General features: G+C 42.1%; 1 protein-coding gene across 3 annotated transcripts in view; it reads left to right on the plus strand.

Moving 5' to 3' along the window:
- The window catches only part of C9H8orf48 (chromosome 9 C8orf48 homolog), a 54,944-nt gene extending 34,325 nt beyond the window's left edge, over positions 1 to 20,619 (plus strand). For 2 of the 3 annotated variants that reach the window (XM_056540870.1, XM_056540871.1), the window contains exon 6: positions 19,181 to 20,619. In XM_056540870.1, coding sequence (XP_056396845.1) covers positions 19,181 to 19,297 — 117 coding nt within the window. In that variant the 3' untranslated portion in view covers positions 19,298 to 20,619. The remainder of the gene's footprint in view (positions 1 to 19,180) is intronic. The other variant, XM_056540869.1, reaches the window with a different exon arrangement.
- The last annotated feature ends 2,414 nt before the right edge of the window (positions 20,620 to 23,033 follow it).

The raw sequence follows: 23,033 nt of genomic DNA on the forward strand, positions 1-23,033 counted from the left end.
ATAACACGTTTAAAAAAAAATGTATTCCAAAAAAACACTCCCCCCACAAGCCCGCGTTAACCATTTTATTAACATTAATAAGAAAGGGAAAAAAACGCTGATCATTCACGCAGTCCACCGAATCCGAAGTAGTCCACAGGATACACGGATCTGAAATGAGAAAATAAATAGGTTAATACATTTATTGTCACCTGCCCGCGCATCCCCCGTGCTGCACTACTACAACTCCCAGCTTCCCCTTACAGTAAGGACATGCTGGGAGTTGTAGTTGTGGTGCGGGAGATGTGCGGGCGAGTGGCAAGCTTGTCACCTACCGCCCCCCTCTCCCCGCTCTGCGGTCTGCGGCGCCGTAGCAAAGGGAGTCCGGACTGACTGCAGCCACCTGCACATCTCCCAGCCAGTCTGCAGAAGTCTCGGGCGGCTGTAGAGTGATGTCAGCCTAGGCTCTTTTTAACATATAATGGAGCCGCCGAGATTTAGTCCCTTCTGTAATATCAAATTTCCCGCCGGGTCCCGTTGTTGGCTGCTCGGTCCCGGCCAATCACGGGACCCAGCGGGGAATGTGAAATTACATTAGGGACTCCAAAAACTCTGTGGCGCCGAGTTATGTTAAAGGAGCCCGGGCTGGCATCACTCTGCAGCTGCCGGGCTCCATCTGATTCTATCCCCGTTACCCTCACTTAATGACAGGGGCACTGATTTACATCCCCCCCTTGTCTCCTACCCGCCCGCGCTGCACATCTCCCGCCTGCTACAAGACTACAACTCCCAGCATGCCCTCACTGTAAGGGCATGCTGAGAGTTGTAGTCTTGCAACAGGTAGCAGACAGATGGGAGATGTGCGGCGCAGGCGGGTGGGAGACAAGGTGGGGATGTAAATCAGTGTGATCCCTGATCAGTTAGTCAGAAAAGCAGAAACATAAGCAAGGTTCAAGCTGGTGTAGATTCCTGGAGCTTTTTAATCAGATGCGCCTAGATCTGCGACAGTCGCAGTTGATAAATCAGGGTGTACTGGAAATTGAAAAGTGAAAAAATGTCTACGTGAGCAAGATGTCAAGATGAGCGGTGGGATGTAAACAAAAAAAAAAGTTGCACATAAGCGGAGTTGCGCCAATGTTAAGGGAGAAGAAGCTCTACAAACTTTGATAAATCTGGGCCTATATCCATATCATGTATATTGCCATAATCAGTGGATTGCTAATCAAAATGAGCAGAAATGTGTAAACCAAAAGGTGCAAAAAAAAGGCGCAAATAGCCCCTGCTTGCGCCTTTTGTTCGCCTTTTCTAGACACAAAAAAACCAGTCTAAAGACAATGATAAATGTCGGCCTTAGATTATACATTTAGAATATATACTGTATGTACTCTTTAATTGGACAGTGTTTTAACCAGAAATGTTTTTTTTTTTTTTTTTTTTTTTATAAGCAAGTCATAAAACAGTAACCCATATCTGAAATGCACCCATTTAAAACCTGGTATAGTCTATGGGGTATCGTCTAAGGCTATATTTACACGGCAGAGTATCTGCACATGGAATTCTGCATGGATTCTGCATCAAATTAAAGCCCAATAGACTTCAGTGGGATTGCGCGTGAAATCCGCACAAGCCTGAAACCACCCAAATTGGTGCAGTTGTGCGGAAATTCTGAGATTTTTTTTTATTGAACTTTCATACCAAATGTCTGGGAATCATACCCTGCTCAAAAAAAATTAAGGGAACAATTAAACAACACAATGTAATTCCAAGTCAATCACACTTCTGTGAAATCACACTATCCAATCAGGAAGCAACACTGATTGACAATCCATTTCACATGCTGTTGTGCAAATGTAACAGACAACAGGTGGAAATTAGAGGCAATTAGCAAGACACCCCCAATAAAGGAGTGGTTCTGCATGTGGTGATCACAGACCACTTTTCATTTCCTATGCTTCCTGGATAATGTTTTGGTCACTTTTGAATGCTGGCGGTGCTTTTACTCTAGTCCTAGCATGAGATGGAGTCTACAACCCATGCAAGGGGCTCAGGAAATGCAGCTCATCCAGGATGGCACATCAATGCGAGCTGTGGCAATAAGGTTTGCTGTGTCTGTCAGCGTAGTGTCCAGAGCATGGAGGAGCTACCAGGAGACAGGCCAGTGCATCAGGAGATGTGGAGGAGGCTGGAGGAGGGCAACAACCCAGCAGCAGGACCGCTACCTCTGCCTTTGTGCATGGAGGAGCAAGTGGAGCACAGCCAGAGCCCTGCAAAATGACCTCCAGCAGGCTACAAATGTGCATGTGTCCACAGCCAGAAACGGACTCCATGAGGGTGGTATGAGGGCTCGAAGTCCACAGGTGGGGGTTATGCTTAAGCCCAACACGTGCAGGACGTTTGGGATTTGCTAGAGAACCCCAAGATTGGCTAATTCGCCACTGGCATCCTGTGCTCTTCACAGATAAAAGCAGGTTCACACTGAGCACATGTGACAGACATGACAGAGTCTGGAGATGCTGCGGAGAATGTTCTGTTGCCTGCAACATGCTCCAGCATGACCGGTTTGGCAGTGGGTCAGTAATGGTGGGGGGTGGCATTTCTTTGGGGGGGCTGCACAGCCCTCCATGTGCTTGCCAGAGGTAGCCTGACTGCCATTAGGTACAGAGATGAGATCCTCAGACCCCTTGTGAGACCATATGCTGGTGAAGTTGGCCCTGGGTTCCTCCTAATGCAAGACAATGCTAGACATCATGTGGCTGGAGTGTGTCAGCAGTTCCTGCAAGAGGAAGGCATTGATGCTATGGACTGGCCCGCCCTTTCCCCAGACCTGAATCCGATTGAGCACATCTGGGACATCATGTCTATGTATGTCAACTATGTAAAGACGATAGTATTTCATATGATTAATTCATTAATTCAGATCTAGGATGTGTTATCTTAGTGTTCCCTTTTTTGAGCAGTGTAGTATTGTAAATGTGTTATATTTTTGTATTAATGGGTTATTTTATTGCATAGAGGTTTTATGTTTATGTTTTTGTATGTATTTTCTTTTATAAAAACAAAAAAAAAACAATGTGTGTTTTTTTATTCAACTTTTTTATATTTCTGTGTATAGAAATATGCATTAACAAGCATTAAGTAATGCAGTAAATTTTCAGAACAGGTATTGTGTCAGCAACAGTTGTATTTGAACTGCATAGAACTATAAAAATGTACTGGATTATTCACAATATGTAAGTAGTGAGGGGGGGGGGGGCGCCCACTAGAAGTAAAAGTGACAGGTGCCATGCCCCCTTTTCTAGCAGAGCCTATCTAGACCATGTCCCTTTTCCCTGCATAGCTTTGCCCCCCGCCCCCCTCCCACATTCACTGACTTTACATGTAGTTTTCTAAATGGAAGTGAATGTGTATAGTGTGGGGGCCGCTTTTACATAACTGAAAATACCTCTCACACAAAATTTCCACAAGCTAATCTTTCCTTTTGACTCTCAGTTCAATGCATTCCAGATGTTTTGAGCATGTCTACATTTGTAGGTATACCGTAAGTACATTTTTATATAGTTTTTTTTTTTAATCTATATCAAACACATTTCATAGAATAAGAATAATAATTTTTTTACATTTGTGAAGTTAACCTCTTAAGGACTCAGGGCGTACCTATACGCCCTGAGCCCGGTCCCGGTGTTTAAATCACACCGGGTCAGTCCCGGCTGCTATTCATAGCATGTGCTATTAACCCTTCAGACGCGGCAATCAAAGTTGACCGCCTCGTCTGAAAGTGAAAGTAAACGCTTCCCGGCAGCTCAGTCAGGGCAGCAAGGTAAGGGGTCTCCGCTCGTGTCCTAGCTGATCGGGACATCACAATTTTATCGCGATGTCCCGATCAGCTAGGACACGAGCGGAGACCCCTTACCTTGCTCCGTTGCATCCGATCTGCGTTTGATTGCTCCAAGCCTGAGCTACAGGTTTGAGCAATCGAGCCACTATCTCACTGATCCGTGCAAAGCTATGGCTTTGCGGGGATCAGGGTAAAAGATCAGTGTGTGCAGTGCTATAGCTCCCTATGGGAGCTATAGCACTGCAAAAAAAAAGTTAACAGAGGTCATTTAACCCCTTCCCTAAAAAAAAGTTTGAATCACCTTTCCCATAAAAAAAAACCTGTAAATAAAAATAAACATATGTGGCATCACCGCGTGCGGAAATGTCCGATCTATAAAAATATATTGTTAATTAAATCACAAGGTCAATGGCGTACGCGCAAAAAAATTCCAAAGTCCAAAATAGCGTATTTTTGGTCACTTTTTACATCATGAAAAAATGAATAAAAAGCGATCAAAAAGTCTGATCAATACAAAAATGGTACCGATGAAAACTTCAGAACACGGCGCAAAAAATGAGTCCTCATACCGGCCCGTACGCAGACAAATAAAAAAGTTATAGGGGTTAGAAGATGAGAATTTTTAACATATAAATTTTCCTGCATGTAGTATACTACGGTTTTAGGTCTGGTCACAAAACTGGATACGGGTCAAAAATGAGCCGACCGGAGTCACCGTTTGACTCCGGTCGACTCATTAAAGTGAATGGTGTTCAGCGCTGGTCCGGCTGGGGTACGGGAGAGCCCGATTTCCCCTCACCAGCCAGATCCGGCACCTGTAGTGTAAAACCGAGATGTGAATGCAACCTTAGGTAGATAAATATTTACATAGAAACTATTCTTTTCAGGTGATTTTTAATCACAGAATCACAGAATTCACTGAATAGTGTGTATATGTTAGATGTAAATATTTATACCTCCTAATATCATGTCCCATCAGCCATAACATAAATAACCAATGCCTAATATTGTGTCCCATCAGCCAAAACATTAATACCAACACCTTATATTGTGTCCCATCAGCCGTAACATTAATATCAATGCCTAATATTGTGTCCATCAGTCCTAACATTATTACCACCTCCTACTATTGTGTACCATTAGCCATAACATTAACCTCTTAAGGACCCGGGGTTTTTCCGTTTTAGCACTTTCATTTTTTCTTTCTTACCTTAAAAAAATCATAATTCTTTCAATTTTGCACATAAAAAATCCATATAATGGCTTATTTTTGTGCCACCAATTCTACTTTGTAATGACATCAGTCATTTTGCCCAAAAATCTATGGTGAAACGGAAAAAAAATCATTGTGCAACAAAATTGAAGAAAAAACACAATTTTGTAACTTTTGGTGGCTTCCGTTTCTACACAGTACATTTTTGTGTAAAAATAACATTATCTTTATTCTGTAGGTCCATAAGATTAAAATGATACCCTACTTATGTAGGTTTGATTTTGTCGAACTTCTGAAAAAAATTATAACTACATGCAGGAAAATTTATACGTTTAAAATTGTAATATTCTGACCCCTATAACTTTTTTTTATTTTTCCGCATATGAGACGGTATGAGGGCTTATTTTTTGCGCCGTGATCTAAAGTTTTTAGCGGTACCATTTTTGTATTGATCAGACTTATTGATTGCTTTTTATTCTTTTTTTCATGAAAGAAAAAGTTATCAAAAATAAGCTATTTTGGACTTTTGGAATTTTTTGGCGCATACATTTCTGCACACGACAATACTACATATTTTTATTTTCACATTTTTTGGGGGGATTTTTAATGAGAAAAATGGGGGGGGGTGATTTAATCTTTGATTTGGGAAGGGGTTAAATAATCTTTATTTAATTTTTTTTTTCACTTTTTTTTTTTTTTTTTTTGCAATGTTATAGCTCCCATAGGGGGCTATAACACTGCACACACTGATCTTTTACATTGATCAATGGTATCTCATAGAAACCCATTGATCGATGATTCTGCCGCTTGACTGCGTTATAGAATGGGAGCGGACTCAGGACGTAGAGGTACGCCCTGGGTCCTTAAGTGGTTAATACCAACGTCTAATATTGTGTCCCATCAGCTATAACATTAATACCACTCTCTAATATTGTGTCCCATCAGCCATAACATTAATACTGCCACCTAATATTGTGTCCCATCATCCATAACATTAATACCATTCTCTATTATTGTCTCCCATCAGCCATAACATTAATACCACGGCCTAATATCGTGTCTCTAGGTTAAACTCGATGGACTCTCGTCTTTTTTCAACCTTACAAACTGTTACTATGTGTACCTTTTGCAGCATTCTGAGTTTTGTTTTCTTTCTTTGTAAACCATGATATTCTCAAAGTTCACAATTATAAGTGTTTTAGGTAGTGTATACATGACAAAGATTCAGGAAAATATTAACCCCCCAAAAATATACATTGCAACCAGGAATTGTTTCAAATGTAAGGAAAATAAATATATCCAAGCTGTATAAAGAGTTTTCCAGAAGAAGCACATTTTTTATGTACAGAAGCCACACATTCCACAAAGTAGTGAAGGGGTACATGCATCTTGTAAGAAGTTGCAAAGAAAAAAACTCCAAAGGATTGGCGCTATCCCATATAAAGAGACAGTGACTGGTATATCAAACACAGTCGTACTTTATTAGCATGAAAAACAACGGGTGACAACCATAGGCAAGACGCGTTTTGGGTATAAATTTACCCTTTCTCAATTGCAGGTGTAAAGCCTAGACAGTAGATAGCGTCTATAAATATTCAAGTAAATTTGAGTAGCCGTATTAGTCCAATGATGCAGATGCAAATCAAAAAATGATGCAGTATCTTGTAATACCTTTTTTATTGGACTAACAGAATTTTGTAGAGACAAGCTTTTGGGATTCCTCCCTTTGTCAAGTCTAAAGCAAATTTAAGCTCACAAGCAGAAGACAAAGGTTACATCTCACAAATATGCAGGGGTTGAGACAATAGATGTGGAGAATTCACACTAAGATGGGCCATAAATTCTCCTGCTATGGGAACATAGACTACATAGATAAGGATGAGAAAAAGGGGGGAGCAGGGGAGAGACTGATAATTAAGCAGGACAAAGTGAGATGCAAAAGAGAAGACAGTACAGGTTATAAGAAATTTTGATAATGAGATAAGAAGCTCAAATCTACATTGAGTCCCCTGTTTTTGTCAAAGAACAGTATCATTTTGGCTTCAAATGTCTTTCTCCCTTGTGTGTTTTTGAAGTTCCCTCTCAGTATCCTGATTAAAATGGTGTCCAACTGGGGTGCAGTAGTCATTTTCTTTATGGCGGTTGATGGAATGTCTGTGTAGGTTCATCCTTCCGGTTTCCTCAATGTAGCATCCCATGTCACACTTGGTGCATTGTATCATGTAGACCACATTTGGGGATGTGCAGGTGTATAGTCCCCTAATGTTATATGTCTTGTTATTGTGGGGGGCTTCCATCTTGGTGCAGATATGTTGGCAGAGTATACAGCGGGGTTTGGTGCAGGGTTTGGTCCCATTCTCTGTGTATGTTCTTTCTGTAGGTAATTTTCATCTGACCAGCTTTTTTTGTAAATTGTGTGGTTGTCTGAAGGCCAAGATAGGAGGGAAGATTTCTTTTAGCATCTCATCTTCCGCCAATATCGGCTGCAGGTCCTTGATAATTTTGCGTATTTCCTCAAGGGCCGGATTGTATGTGGCTACCAGTGGTACGCGTGGTGATGGTTGTATCTCTCGGTATTGTAGCAGGTGTTCCCGTGGTGTTTGAAGGGCGGAGTGTATTTTCCTATTGATTGTCCTTGGTTTATATCCTTTTTGTTTGAATTTCTCAGACAGTGTGTGTAGGTGCAGGTCTCAATCATCAGAGTTGGAGCAGATGCAATGGTACCTGGTAGCTTGGCTGTATATGATGCCTTTCTTTTTGTGTGAAGGATGGAAACTGGATTTATGTAGATAGCTGGATCGGTCTGTGGGTTTTCTGTACACAGGCATTTGTAGTGTGTTCCTGTTTATTGTGACAGTAGTGTCCAGGAAGTTCACACTTTCTGTAGAGAAGTCCATTTTGAGTTTGATGGATTGAATGTGTTAAAGGCATCATGAAACTTTTTGAGTTTTTCTTTTCCTTCAGTCCAAATGATGAAAATATCATCAATGTAACGATAGTATCTGTAGGGTTTGTGAAGTTGTGTGTCTAGAAATCGTTGTTCAAGGTCAGTCATGAATAGGTTGGCATATTGTGGTGCCATCTTGGTCCCCATTGAAGTGCCCATCATTTGTAGATATATGTCACTGTTGAAGATGAAGTAGTATGTGTTAGGATGAATTCTATGAGTTTAGTGATGACTCCAGGGTATTTCCGGTTGTGGGTTTGGGATGAGAGGAACAGGGAGCAGGCATCAATTCCATCTCTGTGTGGGATGTTGCTGTATAGGGATTCTACATCCATTGTTACTAATATGGAGTTGGCAGGCAAGTTTGTAATCTGATTGAGTTTGTTAAGAAAGTCAGTGGTGTCCTGTATGAAGCTGCTGGTGTTTTTCACAAAGGGCTTTAATAGATTTTCTACTAAGCCAGAGATCTGCTCTGTTAATGTGTCCATACCTGATATTGTTGGTCTGCCTGGTTTCCCAGTTTTGTGGATTTTTGGAAGCATGTAGAATGTCCCTGTTATGGGATTTGTGGGTATGAGTGTCTAATCCCTTCTGTGACTCTTTTGGGAAGTATTCGATCAATTTCTTCAATTCCAGAGTGTATTCTTTGGTGGGGTCTTCTGACAGTTTCTTGTAGTATGTAGTGTCTGACAATTGTCTGTTTCCCTCTTTGATGTAATCCACAGTGTTCATTATCACCACTGCTCTTCCCTTGTCTGCTGGTTTGATTGTTATGGTTTGATTATTCCTTAAGTTTTTGATGGGTCTGTTTCTAGTTTTGAGAGATTGTAGTTGGTTTTATAATGGTGTTTTTTGACCAAGGATGCTGTTCTTAATCTGAAACTTGCAATGTAGCTGTCCAGTTTGCTGTTGAGTCCTGGTGATGGAGTAAAATCAGAATAATTTTTCTTGATATTATAATCCAGGGTTGTTGTTGAAAGTACTCTTTTAGTTTTAGTCTCCTAAAAAAAATACTTCCAATTCTGAGTATAATTTAATGTCATCCAGTTTAGTGCTTGGACAGAATCATAGTCCTTTAGAGAGAACAGATCAAATACTCAGACCGGTGTAAATTCATCAGCCATCTGCAGCCATTCACCAGCCATCTGCAGCAATCGCCTAAACGGGATGCCTGCTGAATGATTTCAGTAGGCATCCTGGTCTGGTTCCCGCCCGATGCGCGGTGGGGACCAGAATTCCGACCTGTGTACAGGTATGCCATGGGTCCTTAAGGGATTAATACTACCTCTTAATATTGTGACCCATCAGCCATATGCCTAATGGTGTGTTGCGTGAGCTACACTGCTCAAAAAAATAAAGGGAAAACTTAAACAACACAATTCGGCTCAGGCAGTGCAGCTCATCCAGGATAACACATCAATGCGAGCTGTGGCAAGAAGGTTTTCTGTGTCTGTCAGCATAGTGTCCAGAGGATGGAGGCACTACCAGGAGACAGGCCAGTACATCAGGAGACATGGAGCAGGTCATAGGAGGGCAACAACCCAGCAGCAGGACCGCTACCTCCGCCTTTGTGCAAGGAAGAGCACTGCCAGAGCGCTGCAAAATGATCTCCAGCAGGCCACAAATGTGCATGTGTCCCCTTAAAAGGTCAGAAACATACTCCATGAGAGTTGTAAGAGGGTCCGGCATCCACAGGTGGGGGTTGTGCTTACAGCCCAACACAGTGCAGGATGTTTGGCATTTGCCAGAAAACACCAAGATTGGCAAATTCGCCACTGGGGCCCTGAGCTCTTCACAGATTAAAGCAGGTTCACACTGAGCACATGTGACAGAAGTGACAGAGTCTGGAGACGCCATAGAGAATGTTCTGCTGCCTGCAACATCCTCCAGCATGACCGGTTTGGTGGTGGGTCAGTAATGATGTGGGTGACATTTCTTTGGGGGGCCATACAGCCCTCCATGTGCTTGCTAGTGGTAGCCTGACTGCCATTAGGTACCGAGATGAGATCCTCAGACCCTTTGTGAGACCATATGCTGATGCGGTTGGCTCTGGGTTCCTCCTAATGCAAGACAATGCTAGACCTCATGTGGCTGGAGTGTGTCAGCAGTTCCTGCAAGAGGAAGGCATTGATGCTATGGACTGGCCTTCCCGATTGAGCACATATGGGACATCATGTCTCTCTCCATCCAACGCCACGTTGCACCACAGACTGTCCAGGAATTGGCGGATGTTTTGGTCCAAGTCTGGGAGGACATCCCTCAGGAGACCATCCACCACCTCATCAGGAGCATGCCCAGGCGTGAGGTCATACGGCACGTGGAGGCCACACACACTACTGAACCTCATTTTGACTTGTTTTAAGGACGGTACATCAAAGTTGGATCAGCCTGTAGTGGGGTTTTCCACTTTGATTTTGAGTGTGACTCCATATCCAGACCTCTATGGATTGATAAATTTGATTTCCATTGATAATTTTTGTGTGATTTTGTTGTCAGCACATTCAACTATGTAAAGATGAAAATATTTCATATGATTAGTTCATTCCTTCAGATCTAGGATGTGTTATCTTAGTGTTCCCTTTATTTTTTTGAGCAGTGTATAATATTAATACCACAGCCTAATATTATGTCCCATTAGCCATAATATTAATATCGCCTCCTAATATTGCATTCCAAGACCCACAAAATGAATAACACTAATATTTTTTCCCATGAGCTATAATATTAATACCATGGCCTAATAAAATGTCCCATCAGCCATAATATTAATACCACTGCCTAATATTGTGTCTCATGGTTGAACTCGGCAGCCTTTTTTTTTTTCTTTTTTCAACCTTACAAACTGTTACTATGTGTCCCTTTGGAGCATTCTGAATTTTCTTTTCTTTCTTTGTAAACCATGATATTCTCAAAGCTCACAACTTACAGTTACAGTTTTTTTTACACTGCCCTATAAGTGCTTTAGGTACTGTATACATGACAAAGATTCAGGAAAATATTACCCCCAATAATATATATCGCACGCAGGTATTGTTCCAAATGTAAGGAAAATAAATATATCCAATCATACAAATATTACTCACATATAAACTAAAAGAAAATACTATATTGATGATGAGTAAATACTAGTAGATGTATTTTAGGCTTCTGAGTCAAAGTATTTACATGAATAGGTCCAATTCATTTAATATAAATCTTAATTTTATACAATAAATGGTTTGCTAGAGAACACAAGTAAGTAACATAGACAAAATAAATCTGAGGCATGTATTTATCTCCAAGAATTATACAAGCTCACATTCTATAATGAAGCCACAACCAATGTAATTGTCAGGATCCGGACTGGTATGCGGAGAGGACATGGGTGGTGGATCCTCTGTGTCAGTGAGGTGATGGCGTGGGCCGTACCAGGGGAACAGAATCTAAGGGGTTACTGGTTTTCACCAGAGCCCGCCGCAAAGCGGGATGGGCTTGCAGCGACAGGTAACCCCCAGGTCGCTCCACCCGATAGCGACTCAACCTCACTGACAGCTGAGACAGGCGCGGTACACAAGGACAAGACAAGTGCCGGTGAGTGACACGGGATGCGACCCGCGGGCGGGCACGTCCCATCATGGGGATCGCATCCCTGCCGAGGGACACAGAGCAGCGTTCCCGGTCAGACCCGCTGACCGGGGCGCTGCAAACAGGAGAGTGATGCCGCGAGCGCTCCGGAGGGGAAGCGGGGCCCGGAGCGCTCAGCGTTACAGTACCCCCCCCCCTTTTGTCTCCCCCTCTTTGTGGAGCCCATGAACCTATGGATGAACTCCTTGTCGAGGATATTGTCCTCGGGCTCCCAAGACCTCTCTTCGGGGCCACAATTCTCCCAGTCAACAAGAATTTTTTTTTTACCTCTGACGACCTTGGAGGCGAGGATTTCTTTTGCCGAGAAGTCGTCAGAGGACCCAGTGACAGGAGCAGGAACGGTGACCTTGGGGAAAAAGCGGTTAAGAATGAGAGGTTTGAGAAGGGATACATGAAAGGAGTTAGGAATGCGAAGAGAAGGAGGAAGATGGAGCTTGTAGGAGACAGGGTTACTTTGACTTTTGACTCTAAATGGCCCGAGGTAACGAGGACCCAACTTGTAGCTAGGGACACAAAACCGAATATATTTGGCAGTGAGCCACACTTTGTCACCAGGGGCAAAGACAGGAGGAGTTCTTCTCTTCTTATCCACATGTTTCTTCATGCGAGAAGAGGCCAGTGAGAGCAACTTTTGAGTCTCTTTCCAGATAGAGGAGAAGTCCAGGGTCAATTCATCTACAGCAGTAACTCCAGATGAAGTGGGGATGGGGAGGGGGGGAAGCGGGTGGTGGCCGTAAACCACAAAGAACTGAGACTTGGCGGATGACTCAAAGTTTTTGAAATTGTACGAGAATTCAGCCCAGGGTAACAGGTCGACCCAATCATCTTGGTGGGAGGAGACAAAATGTCGCAGGTAGTCACCAAGGATCTGGTTCACTCTCTCCACTTGACCATTGGACTGCGGGAGGACGAGAAATTTAATTTGATCTTTAATTGATTACAGAGAGCTCTCCAAAATTTAGACACAAATTGAACGCCTCTATCCGAGACGATATGCGTGGGAAGCTCGTGAAGACGAAAAATCAGCAGAAAAAATTGCTTCGCCAACTGTGGCGCAGAAGGAAGGCCTGGAAGCGGAATAAAGTGAGCCATTTTGGAAAAACGATCAACGACCACCCAGATGACAGTGTTGCCATGGGATTCAGGAAGATCAGTGATGAAGTCCATGGCTATGGGACCAAGGCTGTTCAGGCACCGGCAGCGGATGGAGAAGACCAGAAGGCTTCTGACGAGGGGTCTTGTCACGTGCACATACAATACAGGCTCGTACGAAAACGTCACATCCTTTTCCAAGGAGGACCACCAATAGTGTCTGGTAATCAACTGTAAAGTCTTTTTGATTCCAGCGTGACCAGCCCAAAGGGAGGAATGGCCCCATTTGAGGATCCGAAGACGGGGAGGAACATAAGTCTTCCCTGGAGGGGTAGGCACCAGAGAAGCAGAAGAGATCAGACACTCAGGAAGGGTCTCGGCTTCAGAGGCATCGGTGGTACGAGATAGAGCATCAGCTCTGACATTCTTGTCTGCGGGACGAAAATGGATTTGAAAGTTGAAACGGGCAAAAAACAACGACCACCTAGCCTGGGGAGGATTTAGCCGCTGGGCGGATTGGAGATAAGACAGATTTTTGTGATCTGTATAAATGGTGATGGGGTGAAGGGATCCTTCCAGAAGATGTCTCCACTCCTCAAGGGCCAACTTAATCGCCAATAGTTCACGGTCTTCAATGTAATAGTTTTTTTTCTGGAGGAGAAAAAGTTTTGGAGAAAAATCCGCAAGTGACATTTTTTGAAGGAGAACAGCTCCGGCTCCAACAGAGGAGGCGTCAACCTCGAGGAAGAAGGGCTTCTGAGGATGTGGTCTGGACAAGACTGGAGAAGAGGAGAAGGCGGCTTTGAGGTGGTTAAAGGCTTTCTCCGCCTGTGGCGGCCAGGACTTCGGATTAGCATTTTTTTTAGTCAGTGCTACAATAGGAGCAACGATGGTGGAGAAGTGGGGAATGAATTGACAATAATTTGCAAATCCGAGAAATCTTTGGATTGCTCGCAGACCAGTGGGACGAGGCCAATCCATTAACGCAGGAAGTTTATCAGGATCCATTTGAAGACCTTGACCGGACACAATGTATCCCAGGAAGGGAAGACTGCTGCGTTCGAATAGACACTTCTCAATTTTAGCGTAAAGTTGATTTTGACGTAGTCGCTGGAGCACTTGACGAACATGAAGGCGATGTTCCTCTAGGTTGGAGCAAAAAATGAGGATGTCGTCAAGGCAGACTACCACACAGGAGTACAGCATGTCCCGAAAAATCTCATTAACAAAGTCCTGAAAGACTGCTGGGGCATTGCATAGACCAAAGGGCATGACTAGGTATTCAAAGTGACCATCTCTGGTATTGAAGGCGGTTTTCCATTCGTCGCCTGCACGAATACGGATGAGGTTATATGCGCCCCTTAAATCAAGTTTGGTGAAAATCTTGGCACCTCGCAGTCGGTCGAAGAGTTCGGAGATGAGAGGCAGAGGATAGCGATTTTTACGGTAATTTTATTTAGGCCGCGGTAATCAATACAAGGGCAAAGAGATCCATCTTTTTTAGCGACAAAGAAAAATCCAGCTCCAGCTGGGGAAGAGGATTTCCGGATAAAACCTCTTTTGAGGTTTTCTTGTATGTACTCAGACATAGTTTGTGATTCCGGGGCAGAAAGTGGGTAAATCCTACCACGGGGCGGTGTGGTACCAGGGAGCAGGTCGATAGGGCAGTCATAGGGTCTAGGCGGAGGTAAGACCTCTGCTTGTTTTTTACAAAAGAAGTCCGAAAAGTCCAGATAGGCCTTAGGAAGACCTGGCAATGGAGTAGCCATGGAGACTTGGCAGGAAGAAACTGGGTGGAGACATCGCTTGTGGCATGAAGATCCCCAATTCTTAATGTCCCCGGTGACCCAGTCAAGGCTAGGCGAATGACGTTGGAGCCAGGGCAAGCCCAGAAGATTTTAAGAAGTGCAGTTGGGTAGCACAAAAAAATCAATATGTTCATGATGGTGAACTCCAACAGACATGAGTAGAGGTTGAGTGCGGTAACGCACGGTGCAGACCAGCCTCTCTCCATAGATCACACAAGCTGGAAGCAGAGAGGGATGATCACTGTGACGTGTACTGTGAAAAAAAATATATAGTGCTATATTTGCGAATATTCACGAATGTGCGATATTCGCGAATAAAATTCGAATTGCGAATATTCGCGAGCAACACTAATAAACATCACACAAATTTGCGGGTGTTTAGCAATGAGGCTATTATTTTGAGCATTTTTTGTTTTATTTGCTTTATTTGTAAATTATAGTCAGGCTAATTCCACTCCTAATTTTGGTTAAAATAATGACCAAAATACCAAGAATATTCCTATGTGCCATTTGAAGTTTGTCCCTAACTAGCTGATAGGAAAACAATGCGAGAACAAAAAGGAATAAATTAATTGAAAAATGCACACAACATTCCATTAGATCTTTGAGGCCTTATGGTATATTCACACAAACAAGTGTTTCGGGTACTAAATACATAACAAAGGTTCATAAAAATTCTGTGCTAACCAAGTAATATCCAGGGCAAACTGGCACTGTGCTGATTGTAAGTAAATTAAATGTGTCCAATCGTAGAAGGTTTAGTAACATATAATCTTAAAGAAAATACTATAATAAAAATAATAATAATGCTGTTCTATATTTATAGCACATGATAAATAATGGCATTGATCATGATCAGTGACAGTAATATTAATAATATATAAAAGAGAGCGCTCCATAGCGTAAAACCGACTGTGTAGGTATTGGTAGAAGAATTCTTTTTAAAACCTCTTACATTAGTAATATTTATAGGACATGTATGAGCACATAGTAAATTCTAGAGTAAAAGTATTTCAGGTTTTACGAATCATTCTCACATGAACAGTGGAAGGAATAGTGGAAAATTAGGCCGGTACTGGCGCTGGTAGTCCGGATTTTGAAGGATTAGGAACACTGTAGCATCCCTTTAAAACTGTTTATTATACATCATACCACAAAGTGACTATTGCTTTTAATGTTGTATATATCTGCGTGTTTTTTCTCTATGAAAATTTGGATTTTAGAAACTGAACCGCATGTAGGGCTTCCGGCTTGTAAGCTGGGAGTTCACACTAATTGCGGAAATATCGTACTATGGTAAAGAATATCATAATGAACGTAACCATCTTTATATGCATACCGAATGTATTTTAACTTCACTTTCTTGTCCTGTCACATACACTTTGCCTGACGAAGGGTCTGGTATGGACCAGAAACGCGTTGCCTGTGTGTATATAACAATTAAACAGTTTTAAAGGGATACTACAGTGTTCCTAATCTTTTAAAATCCAGACTACAAGCACCAGTACCGGCCTCATTTTCCACTATTCCTTCCACTGCTTTGAACTTGGACAGCCAAGCTGCTACCAGAGAAAATGCTATATTAGGTGTTGTGCTCTGAGCGCAACCCGACTCAGTGACTTTGACTCTAACTACCACCTGATCCCTTCCTATAACGGTCTTCACTAGGGGCACAAATTCCCCTTTTTTCTCTCTTTTTTCCTATGTGGATTTTCACATGAACGAGAATCCACTATACACTTCCAGAGATGTGAAGCAATTGCCTTCTCGTCATTTACACTGTAGCACTGAATTGGTTCTAAACACTGCACAATTCTTTGGTATACTCACAAATGCTGGCCTTATACTTACTGTATCTTTTACTAATAAACACCAGGCTGCATTCTCTAGAGGTGCTGAGACACCTGACTGTAAGCTGGTGGCTTCTCCCTACACATGCGTAGTGGCCCTCACCGCTGTAATGTGTAGCAATGTGTAGTGCCACACCATGAAGAAACTGCAGGCGGTGTAAACCTATATAATTACATACAGCTATCATGTATTCCTTTCACTCTGCTACAGCTCTTTGTTCCTGTAAATTGTATTTAACTTTACAAATGTACAAAAGAAACCATATTATTCTATTAAATGTGTTTGAAATATGTTTCAAAAACTATATAAAATGTATTTATCCCTACAAATGTAGAAACGCTCAAACATCTGAAATGCATTTAACTGACAGTCAAAAGTAATGATTAGCTTGTGGAGATTTTGTGTGAGAGATATTTTCAGTCATGGAAAAGCGGCCCCCCACACTATAAACATTCACTTCCATTTAGGAAGCTACGTGTAACGTCAGTGAATGTGGGAGAAAGGGGGGACAAAGCTATGCAGGGAAAGCGGTGTGGCCTAGAGAGTGTCTGCTAGAAAAGGGGGCAAGGCACCTGTCACTTTTACTTCCGGTGGGCAGTTTGACGAAAGGTATCCTCCCCTCTCATTATAGAATACTGTGTACAGTACTGGCCACCAGTGTACAAGAAAGATATAGTGGAGCTGGAGAGGGTTCAAAGACGGGCAACCAGAGTAATACTGGGAATGGGAGGATTACAGTACCCAGAAAGATTATCAGAATTGGGGTTATTTAGTTAAGAAAAAAGAAGACTTAGGGGAAACCTAATAACTATGTATAAATATATCAGGGGACAGTACAGAGATATTTCCCATGATCTATTCATACCCAGGACTGTATCTATAACAAGGGGACATCCTCTACATTTAGAGGAAAGAAGGTTTCTACACCAGCACAGACGGGGGTTCTTTACTGTAAGAGCAGTGAGACTGTGGAATTCTCTCCCGGAGGAAGTGGTCATGGTGAACTCTGTTAAAGAATTTAAAAGGGGTCTGGATGCATTTTTGGAGAATAATAACATAGTTGGTTATGAATATTAGATTTATAGGGACAGAACGTTGATCCAGGGATTTATTCTAACTGCCATATTTGGAGTCGGGAAGAAATTTTTACCTCTAGTATGAGGGTTTTTTCCTTCCTCTGGATCAACTGAATAGAGACTCATTAGGGTTATAGGTTGAACTTGATGGACTCTGGTCTTTTTTAAACCTTATGGACTATGTTACTATGTTACTTATGTAACAGAATATATTTTTTTCTTCATGGCAAAAAAGGTTCTCACACTAGAATGTTATATAACTGCTTGTGATATAAGTATAGAGAAAAACAAATGAAATCTCAAATACAGTATTTACAGTAGCATGTATTTGAATTTGTTATATGACCAGCAGCATTCATTTATGTTGTTTTATTGTGAATAAGGGTTCTGTGTATTCTAGAACTTGCTTACCTTGCAACAGAAGTAATAAATAGTGCACAAAAAAAAAATTTCATGAACAAAACTGATGTACCAGAGTGCATGGTGGACATGGATAGAACTGTTAACTGAGGGTTGTCTCAGCAAATACATATATCCGTTTTACTAGTCCTCAGCAGAAAGGATAAATATATTATGCCCAGGGAAATATTTCTGGACTGTAAAGGTAAATGCACAAAAAGCGGAAATGCGGATTTTCACACATAAAATTGGAAGATTACAGTGACTTTGCTATGGATAAGATTTTACAAACCACATCCATATGCAGCAGGTTTGCAGTGTTGCTATTTAAATGGCCGCTGTTTCAATAAAAAGTGATAAATTCATAAATGCACTGAAAAATTGAGAGAGAGAAAGGAGACGGACTCTTTGGTTACATTCTGCCAATAAAAGTCTATGGAGAGGGCAAAAGAACAGCTGTGCAGAGGCAGAAGCAAATGAAGAAGCTATGTGAGTTTATAATGAATATTGTAAACCCAAGTGCTTGATTCTCACCTTAGAAATAGAAGATTATCAGCAAGAATAGACCAAGGACAGTTATCCCCTATCCACAGGATAGGGTATAAGTGTCTGTTTGTGGGAGATAAAACGGCTGGGACCACCCCCGCTATCTTCTGCCCGGTGCCCTTTCTCTCCCCATGCACAAAGCTGTGGTCGATATGCCCCCTTTATGCATCTCTATGGGAGAGCCATAGATATACGAGTGTTGTATCTCCGGCATTCCCATGTAGATGCATGGAGTGGGCGAGTTCGGCCATCATTCCGTGCAGTGGTCGACACAGCTCCGTGCATGAGTCGGTGCGCCAGGCTGAAGATTGCGGGGACCCTCACGATTGAACTCTTATTCCCTATCCTGTGGATAGGGGATAAGTTGTTCAGTACCGAAGTATCCCTTTAAATGGGCAAAAAACTTTTTATATGTTGTTTACTGATGAAAATTAAAGACCTTTTGTAATATGGTTGTTTAAAAAGTTTTGAATATTTAATAAAGAAAATGGCTTCTGAAATCCCACCACTAGGGGTCCTCATACCTACTGGAACACTAGCCAGTTGTGCAGCAGCATCAGGCTTGTCCATGAGTCATGGACAAGAGATGACTCGTGGACAAGGCTGCATGAACAGACACACCAATCTCCTCTTAGCACAATAAGGGAGGGGTATGCCCTCTTCCCCTGAGAGGATTTCTAACACTTAGCTAATGAAGAGAGGGATTTTTATAATAAATATAGGTCATAGAGGCATAACAATTAGATGTACATGGCCAGGAGTAGGTACTGAGTAACTTTTTTTTATTTATTTTTTTGTGGGATCTGACAGATATACTTTAAGCATAGCCACAGGCCACAAAGGGGTAAGAATTACTTGATTGCAGCAGCAGGTGTGGACAAGGATCACATAGGGAGAAAGAGAACCACAGAAACAAAGCAGAGCTGAAGTGCACCAACAACAGCTGAGCTGGATATGTAGGGCACAATTCAGTAGCATTCAGTAGTAGGCACCCTCTTTGCAGGAAAGGTAAGCCGTGGCAACAAACAAAGTGAGCGCTGGGTGTTACAGAAATAATTTTTTAAAGAAGTTTGTCTGATAACAGAGCCTGATAACAGTTACCATAGGATAGGGGATAAGTCATAATATAATGTATTATATAATTTAAGTAACCATTATATAATACATTATTGTGCTTCAAGTGTAGCATAGGAAAAGTTTAAGTATAACCCCACTTAGAGTACAAACACGCTACGATCCTGACGCTGCTAATCCTATCCTTTGGTGTCTTGGCAAAAACAGGATGCTGCCGTATACTGCTAATGGGAGCTACGTACCCCATTCACTTAGCCAGAAGAGTCACCAATTGACTCCTTCCGGTAGGGATCTATTCACTATTTCAAAAGTGCAACAAACCGGTTACCAGTCCACTCTAAATAGTGGATATGTCCCAAACGTCACTAGGGGTGACTCCGTTCGGCCATAGAAGTGAAAGGGATCCGCTGCTCCAGTTAACAGTGTACGCCAGCATCCCGTTTTCATCAGTGTGCCGACTGACATGATTAACGGGGACTGGAACATAGTATGTTGATACACTCAGTACATGAAATTGTAGGTGTGCCTACAGGTTAGCCAACTATCTCTCCATATAACAGTGGTCCTGGAAAATGTCATACTGGCAGTTCTATTTGGGTGTGAGGAACTTGCCAAACAACTCCATTTCTTGAAACTCTGTAAGTGTAACATTAGGGTTGGTGAGGAATATTAGAGTTAACTGCTGTCATGCATTGTTCTCCATTCCTTCTTTACGTTAGATAAATGCACCCAATGAAACTACTATTTTGCTTTTCGCCATGCATCAAACATACAGTAATTTTTGAATCATTGTATTCTCTTTATTTTCTAATAAATAATAAGACAAATTGAAGGTTATGCTCACAACGTGCCTTTCAGCGAACCTCACTGTGAAGAACTTAAGCATTAACATAATTACTAAGCGTTGTATTTATTCAAACATTGTAATATCCTGACACTACAGTGTGAGCGGCTTATTATATTCTAACATTCTGACTTGTTAAAACATTCATGTTAATAGCCCTCTTTGTGTTTGACTTGTGTGTTGTTCACAGTAGCAAAGTGAACAGTAAAACACAGCTTTTCAAAGAGAAGCTAGGAATGCACAGTTTGTTTTCTTTATAAACACCTACACTTAGAATACATTCTGCAATTTTATAAACTATTGCTATCAATACAATCCCTCAGAGTCATCCTTTGTATGGTAAATAAGAAAGAGGTATTATTAAACATATATATATTTTTTTATTATATCTTATGTTTCAATGTCTTATTGTTTCATGACTGCTGGATCCCCACGTTGGGCACTTATGTAGAATGCTTTTTTTTATATGTGAATTCAACTAGATAAAAAAAACAGACCTGGTTGCACATCCACAACATTCACCTTGATCTAATGCTTCTCAGCAACATTTATTAAACTAACAGGTCGTTAGTGTACTTTATGATCATGAAGTGCAAGCCCGCTAGCCACGTCACAGCCACCTGTAAGTAGTGGGTCCCTAATATCCCATTTTTTTTTCTTTAGTTGAATTCACATCGTGTTTTCTATCCCCCTCTTTTTTTGTTTTCACTTGGTCAGCACTCTGCCCCTCCCCCTCAGCCCAGACCTATACATATTATCAGGAAGCTACATTAGGGCCCTATTCTTTCTTGGCAGCCTCCAAGTCTTTGGCTGGGAGCACATGGTACGTGAGCTTTTTACATCTGTTCACACTGGTGCGGTGCTGTGTTGTGTCCATTGCTGCCCCGGCGCCGTGTCTGTGGGGAGGTGTGACCAAGGGACTGGTTTGAGTGGCATTGGGGCTGCTCTGCCAGTGGGTTGTTCCCCCTGGGGGCACTGGTGTTGAAGCGGTGATGGTCGCCACTCAATGCTGCGCCATATTATGCTAGAGATGTTAGAGACCCGCTACTTACAGGTGGCCGTGACATGGCTAGTGGGCTTGCACTTCATGATCATAAAGTACACTAACGACCTGTAAGTTTAATAAATGTTGCTGAAAAGCATTAGATCAAGGTGTTTATTGTGGATAGCAAAGGAATGAAGAGAGTCCAGCTCACCTCCCGTGTCGTGCTATGCACGGACCGGTGCCCGGCCAGGCGCCCCGGATACTAGAAATGAAGAAGGAGTCCAGCACTGCAGTGAAGGCAGCTTTATTGTGTGAGGAGCAAGCATTAAAAGCACACTAGTCAGACATGTTTCAAGCGCGAACGCTCTTCCTCGGTGACATCAGTGTGAGCACAGGTGAGCCATTATATACCCAATTCAAAGGGTGGGGCAAGGTGAAACAACGCCCATGTACCTGACATCACACTGATAGACAGGGATCGAGGTATACAGGTAAAATGCACATGCAGGATACAAAATACAAAAGAAGTATATATATAAAAGTGTATCAAAATACATAAATAAAATGTATAATACCACATACCAAAAAGGCTAAAAACTAACAAAGGGTAACAGGACTAACAGGACAAAATATGGGAAATTAATAATGAAACAACAGTTCCCGTCGGATATTTAACCCTGTGGGACTGCGTGTTCCTAAAGTGAACTGCCAGAAAGCTTCTCTGTCAGCTAATTTTTTCCTGATACATCCTCCTCTAATGTTAGATTTAACAAGTTCAATAGCATAGATGGTAAAGCCACTCGTATTACCATGATGCACAGTTTGAAAGTGAGCAGATGCAGCTGATCTGTGTCTGCTCGATGTAGTGGTACTGTCATTCAAATGCTCTAACGCTCTGGTTTTTAACTTTCTGGTTGTGTAACCCACATACTTAAGTTGACAGAGTGAGCATTCTATGATGTACACCACATTGGTATAATTACAATTAATATATGACTTTATGGAAAAAGTCCTTGTGCCGTCGGCAGAGGTGAAAGTTTTTGTGGGTTTTGCATAATTACAAGTGCGGGATATTCTCTGTCCGCACTTGAAAAAACCCTTTTGGGCTAACCAGTGTGAGTGACTGGATCTTTCACTCACCACCACACTTGGCGATAGCTGATCACCAAGTGTGGGGGCTCTTTTGGACACTACTTGGCATCCCTCACTCAGAAGGGATGATAGCGTTTCATCCCTCCTGAGGAAGTGAAGGTGTCTATTAATAATTTGTTTGATGTTATTGAAATAGGGTGAATAAGTGAGTGCCACAATGGGTTTTTTACTTTGTTTTGTTGGTGCGTGTTGTGGATTAACAAGAGCACTTCTATCCTTGTTGGCTACAATACCTTCAGCCCTATTTAAGGTATGATGGGAATAACCCCTATTAGACAACCTATTCTTTAAATCCTCGGCCTGAGATTTGTATGTGGTCATATCGGAGCAATTTCTCTTGAGTCTAGTGAACTCCCCTACTGGTATGGATCTGGTGGTGTGTAATGGATGATTGCTGTCAGCTCTGAGGACAGTGTTACCGGAGATGAGCTTGCGGTGAGTTGAGGTGGAAATTTGACTTGATGAGTTGGTGGTGAAGGTTAAATCCAAAAATGCCATGGTCTGTGAATCAAACTGGTATGTAAATTTAAGATTATATGGATTATCATTCAGATATGCAGCAAACAGTGGTACGGTCGCGGCGTCCCCCTTCCAAATGAGGAGGAGGT

The sequence above is a fragment of the Hyla sarda genome, chromosome 9 (genome assembly GCF_029499605.1).
Source record: "Hyla sarda isolate aHylSar1 chromosome 9, aHylSar1.hap1, whole genome shotgun sequence".
NCBI lineage: Eukaryota > Metazoa > Chordata > Amphibia > Anura > Hylidae > Hyla > Hyla sarda.